Source organism: Notothenia coriiceps, unplaced genomic scaffold (assembly GCF_000735185.1).
Source record: "Notothenia coriiceps isolate Sejong01 unplaced genomic scaffold, NC01 NC01_scaffold00008959, whole genome shotgun sequence".
NCBI lineage: Eukaryota > Metazoa > Chordata > Actinopteri > Perciformes > Nototheniidae > Notothenia > Notothenia coriiceps.
In genome coordinates, this window is record NW_011341660.1 from 209,683 (window position 1) to 218,053 (window position 8,371).

Below are 8,371 nucleotides of genomic sequence, written 5' to 3' on the forward strand. Positions count from 1 at the left end.
GGAACCTTTGTGGGAAAAGTACTTGGTGTGAACGCGCCTATTGTGTCATGTGATTTTCTGGGATTATTTATTTTATTTGACCTCTATAAAGTAAATGCTGGTAAGGTTGAAATGGCTGTAAGTAGAGATGTCCCGATCCGATCACGTGATCGGGGATCGGAGCCGATCACGTGATTTTCAAAAGATCGGAATCGGGAGAAAAAAATCGGGGATCGGGATTATTATTTTTTTTTAAATACTTATTATTTTGTATTCAATGTTACAAAACAAAAAAGACCATGTTCAAGTCTTAAAGTCATCCTGAGGCCTTAGTTTTGGTTTCAAATTACACAACATCATGTATGTGTTGCTTCTTTGGGGCTTGTTTTCATAGACCTATTTCTCTCAAATCTGGCAACAGAGTGGGCAGGGCGCAGTGTCTAATTGTAGCAGTAAGCTAACGAGTACTGATAAGCTTTATTTTGTTTTGATCCAATGCTGCACAACTGAACTGATCCAATTCTGCTGTGAAAGAAAGAAGCTATATCCATGTTGGATAGAATATCCAATTTAAATAAAAAAATAACCTTAAGGGACAACTTGAATGCTTTTTTTCTTTTTTTTCTCTTAATGCATTGCATAAAGATCGGATCGGGAAAAATCGGTATCGGCAAATTGTCAAAATTAAATGATCGGAATCGGATCGGGAGCAAAAAAAGGTGATCGGGACATCCCTAAACCACGGTATATCCAGCTGTATTCATATGCCTGTATTGTTTTGTGTTCATTGTTCATGCTGCCCTCTTTGAATGTCAATGAGACTTTTAGCTGGTTAAATAAAGGATATATGATCACCTACCCCTTTCTGTAGTCTCTTCATCAGGAAGTCTGAGCCCCCGGGCTTCTGGCCCATGCCGGGGTACTTGGCCTTCAGCTTGGCCTCCTCTGCCTTCACCGGGTTTGCATTCTTCTCTTGGGAGTCCTGTGGAGACAAAAACAAACGCACGTAAGAACTCGTCTTTTGCAGAAAACAAGGCCAGTCGATATCTCTTCAGAGACAGTCAGCACAACTGCAAAAGCTGTTTAAGTGACAGGTTATTATTATTATGGTATTTACCCTGCAATTCCAAAAATGCTGCTACTACGCAAACACCTACATCCAAGCAGTGATAAACATTCTTCAAAAATACTACAGCTGTTCTTAATAACCTCTGCTGTGAAGTGGGACAGAGCTATGACAACGGCTAGCTGGAACTGAAGATACTTCACAACAGCGCGTGCCATAAGAAAAATGTACCTTTGTTACAGTCTCTCAAATGACCATTATGCCTGACAGGCCATAACTCATGATGAGGACACGGCTTGGTACAAACGGACCTGAAATGAGGTCAAAAGGATTTTAGAAGCTTACACACCAATAACTAACAAATGCTCTCTTTGGGAATCTTGTTAAGGACTATGTGCACAAAAGCATCATGTAAGGATCTGTTAAAGGTGAAACTAGTCGATGAAGAAAGAACCCAAGACGTCTATCCACTGTTCAACAAATTCTACTTCAGTTAACCTTTATAGAAGAGCAATACAGTATCGCTCATTAGATAACTACTGCTGAAGCACAAGTTCATAAATGGTGTTATTTTCACTTAATGTGGACATAACAAACTTTGTTTTCTGCTTCCTACGGTCACGCTTTGGCCCCTTATAACAACGTTTACAGTAAATATCATGGATCCCTTGCTCCTTTTATTTTTGGGGTGAATTCATTGGTAATATAACTAGTGTGTTATTTAGAAAACATATTGGAATTAAAAGGTAGGGTAATCTAGAATTTGAAAATACACAGCCGAAAAAAATCTGCCCCTTCCTTCAGACTTCCTTATAGAGCCCCTCCTCCAACACACACGAACGCGCACATGACCAATGAGGGCACGAGATGAGTTTGTGCACAGATGGAAGGCTGACAGGCAGGTAGGCCATCCAGTTATTTTAGCCGGGCCGGCTCAGATGATTGGTCGTGCTTTTTACAGCACCACGGCTTCCACAGATGACATTTTTTTATGTATTTATTGTCAAAGCATTTAATGTATTCATTGCTATCGGGATGTTAAGAGCATTCCATGGAATATAACACAAAGTGTTTCTGAAGTGAATTACCTACCCCACCTTTAAGGTCAAGAAGCAATAACTTGACAATGTTTTTCAGCTCTTACGAAACCAGGATAGAGTTACTGAATCCTTAGGGCGCAGCTCAGAAGACACCGCTAGTATTTGCACAATCCGCTAACAAGCAGTAGCCAAACAGGTCAGAGACCAGTCTTTCACGTCCCTGTCAACTACATTTTGAGGACAGTCATTAAGTCCACATTGAACCACAGCGTAAATCAAGTGGTTTTATTGCATGCTGAAATGATAAGGAAATATCAGGAGTAAAGTGCATATAGGATTACAGAAGATTCAAGGTTCAAGGCTTTTATTGGTCATACGTACGTAGCTACAGTGTAGTTATGACGATGACAATCTTAGGTCACAGGCTCCTCCAACAGTGCAACACAATAAAACAGATAATAATAATAATGCACTGTTGGAGGAGCCTGTGACATAAGATTGTCATCGTCATAACTACACTGTAGCTACGTACGTATGACCAATAAAAGCCTTGAACCTTGAATAGTGCAAGTAAATAGAATAAAAAAAAATAGAAATAGTGTAGAATAGTCTATATACAAGTAATTGGAATATTGATATATATAAGTTGCAAACAGATGAATGTTATGGATGTTCTTTCAAAGGTTCAGGTGTTTAACATGATAAACTCCAGAGGACATGTATGCACTGTCTGCACACACAGCACACACCATAGACCTACTTCCACTAAACAGACAGGATAGGGCACTCTGCAAAGCTTGCTTGGGCAGAGATAAAATATGACTCAGGACACAGAAGCCAACGAACACATTCCCTCAGGAGGAGGGGGGGGCGTGTGGCAACGACGGTGCAGATTCCATGAAGAGAAATGTATGAGCTACTATATTCGGCCCCATTGCAGAGAACCTGCAGAATCCAACAACACATTCTGAAATCGTGCAGTAGTTAATCCGTCATGTGCAGAACTGTAAAACAACCCTCAGTGGCAAAGTTTGAAATATCATTTATTTCACACTTTGCTAATATATCATGTTCCAGTTTAGAAGTTAACAGCATACATTTTCTAAACCAATTTGCATGCACTGCTCCGAACACTAGGATGGGTCAAATGCAGAGAAACCATTTCGTTACATAGTACCTGCACTGTGTAATGACAATACAAATTATACATTTGGTATCCTTATTAACTTTGTGTTGATGAAAATGTAAAATAATGTTAGCTAAATGAGTGTTATGATTTTTGGTCTGGCCCTAATGTTTCCCTTATTTTGCACATATTTATTGTGTTATTTAAGTCTGACAGAAACTAAGTTAGCAATGTTGTTTGTTAAAATATCATTGCTAATTACCATGTCTCAATATCTGTACACACAATGAAGCTTAAGCATAAAATACACCAGGTTTATCAACATTAAGAGCTGAATTAAAGCTTCTAACGTACTGTGCAGCCAATCAGACACATTTAATGGCTCTGCATTTTATCTATAGATATCAACTATCATTACATTTCTATGTAACGAAGACAAAAAGCCATACATTATTGATAACAACAATGAAATCAGACCTCTCCCTAACTTCTGACATTCATGTCATGTTTATTTGTGTGTGTATAGATATTATATATATATATATATATATATTATAATTCGTATAATTCCACACATCAACAAACTTAAGCAGGACAGACAAACTGCAGGCCTTGTAAACGGAGAATAACAAATCACACTGAATGCATATGACCCATAGTGATGTCATCATGTTTGAAAAATAATTGTTGCAGGGGATGAACCACATGTACATCACTGACGTTGTTGTGCCACTGACAGGAAATGCGGAAGCACTGTCACACTGCAGTTGTTGTCACTGTCAGGAAAACACAATCAGGAACATCGAGCCATGTGCAAGTCAGGGAAAAAACCCACTGTTTTATAATGCCAAGTGTACTGAGTGAAACTACCCATTTCTGTGTTTACTCGGAGAATACAGGCCCTCCATGGCACATTTTGAGCCCCTCCAAGACAGACCAATGAGGCCCGAGCTGCTGTGGAGTCGCCAGCCAATGACACAAGGCAAGGGACAAAACAAAGTGACACACTGGCAAGATGCTTTGGGACAGCCACGACAAAACCACGTTTAACACAGCTAACAGCTTATCATATCTTTACATGTCTCAGAGGAGTCTTCCTCTGCCTTTCTGTAGCGCTGAGAATACACACTTCACTTGTGCTAGCTAGTGTTAGCCACTTCTAGCTAGCTGTGGTTAGCCAACAACACCAAGACAGCAGTCATGAAAACCCACCTGTTTTTCGTCCTCGTTGTCCACCTGAGTGTCCGAGTTGAGGTTTTCTGACGACATTGTGTGAGTGTGATGGACAAGCAAGTGTCCCGTTTGACAGACAACTCGAAGAGGGGAATATACAAGGTACGGTTTGATGTACCTGTACTGAATCTAATCCTCCTTTTCTGGACACGACTAGTGCTGCTGCTCCCCAAAAAAAATGGCGTAACGAGATGTGACATCACCAATGAGGGGGTTGTTCGCATTTGTCATTGACATATACAGTAACCAATAGGCGAGCAGTGTTGGGAATGAGAGGCCATGATTGGTTTTGTTCTCTGTGATTGACAGCCCGTCGACCAATGATTTTACAGAATGGCGACTGGAAAGCGATGCGGGGGCTGCACTGCATCAACACAGAGCCCCTTAACTGCACATAAGATACATTATCCATGTAAAATGTTGGTTTTACATCTTAATTACTCCGTGTCATATTAATAAATGAATACAGAAAATAAAAAGAGGATCAGCGTCAGTGCTTTTTGAACTAAACTTCGGACAAGATCCCTGCACTGTGATTGGCTACTCCTTCTTGACCGTTGGTGCCTGTCAATCAAATTAATCGCGGGAACGGTTTGATTAACACAAAGCTAGCTTGCTTACCAAACTTTAAAAAATACAAATTATACGGTTTGTATTATATTGTTTGTTTTTTGTTAAAATATTCCTTCATTGTTGCCATCTAAGTACCAGCTAGGTAAGTAACAGCGCCATCAAATTGTGTCAGAGACTGTTTTAGCTTGTGGCTGCCTAGCTATATGTGAATAAGCTAATGAGCTAACATTAGCAAACTTTGGTTGTTCTCACAACATTTCTCTCTGTTTTTGCAGCTTTGATTACTCACCTCTGCAATGGCTTGTGTCCAACAAGTTAGAACTTCACAGGTAAAATCACTCCTAACTTACTCATCCAGCAAAATATTAAAGTTGATGAATATTTAATAAGTAAGTAAGCTAGTTTAAGATAACTGTATAGATGTAATCTATGTTGTGTTACATTGTGTCCATATTTATAACAATAACACTAGTTATTTTAGATAAAGTACAATTACTCATCCACTAGAAACAAGTTTAATGTACTTTTTAGCATGATCATTGTATACTACTTTATACATCTACTGTACAACATACATGTAATTGCTCAAAACAAGAGTATCTGCAGATTTTATATGTATATAAATGACCAAATCTATGATCATCATTTATTCATAAACTGCAGGGGTAATTATATTCTGGTTGCATCTTCTCACCCAATGATTTATGTTACATTACTTACCGTATTACCAGCACTCATTTAATACATTCCACCACTAGATTTTGTCAAATGATCCACAGCATTATTAAGATCTAACAACACTATTATTATTCTTGCTTTGATAGACTTGAGGGGGGAAATATTACATTGCATATTTTAAAAATTGTATTTTATATGTTATGTTAGGCTCACTTGTTCTAATGCAACTGTTGACTGATTTTGAGTGTCTCTAGCTGTGATGAGTAAGCAGTACAAAAAAATGTTAAATGTACCTTTTAGTGTATCTGCAGATTTAGAGTTTCTATAAATTACAAGATATATGATCATCATGTATTCGTAAGCTACAAACTTAACTATATGACCACCACTCATTTCGTAAATTCCTCATAAAATCTCCCACCACAAGATTTTATAAAATGATTCCACGGCATTATTTAGGTCTAAGAACATGTAACATATAATTAACCATGTTCACTACTATTCATTTTGCTTGTATTTAAAAAATGAGAGAGATGGTGGAATAATTGATATTATATGTAATGTTGTAGACTCACTTGTTCTAATGCAACTGTTGCACGGTCTGGCAGTGGCTCAGTCAGTAGGGACTTGGACTGTGAGCCGTAGGGTCGCCGGTTCAAGTCCCCAACCAGACCTAAATATGGAGTGTGGTGGACTGCTACTTGGAGAGGTCCCAGTTCACCTCATGTGCCCTGCCGTGGTGCCCTTGAGCAAGGCACCGGACACCCCCCTTCCCCCCTCACTCCCATTGCTCCCCAGGCGCTGTACAATAGCTGCCCACTGCTCCTCGTACTAGACTCCTGGTTCTAGGATGGGTTAAAAGCAGAGGCCAAATGTCACTGTGCTCTGCATGTGTGACCATGGGTTTCCTTCCTCCGATTCTATTCTATTCTATGTTGGCTGACTTTGAGTGTCTCTGTTCGCTGTGATGAGTAAGCAGTATGCGATTAATTTCTCTCCCTCGTGCAGGATACTCAGCTGTTACCTAATCAGGTTCGCTCAGAGCAGCAGTCCGTGATTGTTATGAAGAGACTTCTCGCCATCGCAGTGTCTGGGATCACATACCTGCGAGGCATTTTCCCAGAGAAGGCCTACGGCATCAAATATGTCGAAGGTTAGATTACACATGGATTTGTCGGCACATCATTCAAAGATTCAACGGTTTTATTTTCATATGCACAAAGCTACAGTGTAGAAATGGCAATGAAATGCTTCTGAACTGAGCTCCCCCAATAATGCAACATATAATAAAATAAAAAGTAGTGCAGAAAGTCTATATACATGTAAATAGAATATGATATATACAAGAACAGAATATGAAATTAAATAATGTAAATTAAGACTAATTAAATGTATTTATTTGTTATTGCGGTTGTTTATCGGGGCACTTCACAGAGCTCAGGTGTTTAGCAGTGGCTATCAAGGTCTATTTACAAACTTGAAATATCCCTCTTTTTATTATTCCCACAGATCAGAAAGTGATGATCCTAAAAGAGGAACGCACCTGTCCTGGTGCCAACCAGATTGTTAAATGGTCAATAACAACTTGATATCCACAGTCATAGCTAAAACAATGAAAGTTGGAGGGTATGTTCCACAGCTAATTAGACGTGTGCTTTGTTTACTCTCTCACAGGATGCAGGGATGTTTTGAGGCCATCCAGAAGAAGTATGTAAGTCAAACTCAACCTTTTCCATCATGTCTGACTGAGTCACTGAATTAGACATCAAAAATGAACATAACCAGCAGCGGAAGTCAGAGTTTCCGTTAGAATTTTTTTTCGCCGGTCAACATGTCCGTTAAAGTTTAAATGTTCCGGACAAAATTAGAAAAGTGCCTCTCAAAAGTCTTCTTTGTTATTTATTGAGCTTTAAAACAAATTGATATGATTCCATATTAAACAAACTAATTATAGTAGATTAACTACATTATTCAAAAGTGTACAGTAATTTACAATAACACGGATAAACGGAGTGCTCTCTCTCTCTCTCTCTCTCTCTCTCTCTCTCTCTCTCTCTCTCTCTCTCTCTCTCTCCTGACAGCCGTCAGTATCATGTAGCTCGCTGATCAGTAATGAGTGACCCGACAGTAAAACTAAGAATATCTATAACTAGTTACGGTAGTTTGAGAGATCATTAAAATAACTACATGTGATATTCTAACCTGAAGTGTGTGTTTTGTTCCGCTCACCGCTGCATGTGATCATGCAGAGCTGCGTGTCGACTCGTCAGCAGCAGCTGATCTCTCTCTCCCGTCAGATTAGACTTTACTCGCGTTTATGTCCATATCGATCAGATCTAGTTCTAGCTAATGATAGGACTACCTGCTTATTAAAAGACACCTAAACAATAAGCGTCGCTATGCAACCGGGTGAGGCCGCAAAGTATAGCGCAGCATTATGCATTTGTTTACATGCCCACCGGAAGGCATTACCAACAGATCAACGCACAATCAACCCATACAGGACATCTCTTTCTCCACATTACGTGTTAGACATTAGAATGGACTATTCTTGTCTGTCACATACACTAAGTAGCGCAACTGATGTGGTATTGTGCTAAGGGGAAATTATTTTGACCGGAGAGATTTAGATTTTCCGGTCTTCAGCATATTTTACCGGTCAACGTCCGGTAATTA

The 8,371-nt window shown here is 39.3% G+C and overlaps 2 protein-coding genes across 2 annotated transcripts in view; one reads left to right on the forward strand and one right to left on the reverse strand.

Moving 5' to 3' along the window:
- ensab (endosulfine alpha b) overlaps positions 1-4,623 on the reverse strand; it is a 16,113-nt gene extending 11,490 nt beyond the window's left edge. Inside the window, exons 1-2 of the mRNA XM_010770515.1 lie at positions 4,424-4,623; positions 839-961 (exon numbers count right to left, since the gene is read on the reverse strand). Coding sequence (XP_010768817.1) covers positions 839-961; positions 4,424-4,480 — 180 coding nt within the window. The 5' untranslated portion in view covers positions 4,481-4,623. The remainder of the gene's footprint in view (positions 1-838; positions 962-4,423) is intronic.
- A 450-nt stretch (positions 4,624-5,073) lies between these two features.
- Positions 5,074-7,457, forward strand: LOC104944923 (HORMA domain-containing protein 1-like). Its single transcript, XM_010770528.1, has 5 exons — positions 5,074-5,159; positions 5,293-5,346; positions 6,704-6,848; positions 7,205-7,268; positions 7,370-7,457. The coding sequence occupies exons 2-5, from the start codon at positions 5,314-5,316 to the stop codon at positions 7,455-7,457; spliced, it is 330 nt and encodes a 109-aa protein (XP_010768830.1). The 5' UTR covers positions 5,074-5,159; positions 5,293-5,313.
- The last annotated feature ends 914 nt before the right edge of the window (positions 7,458-8,371 follow it).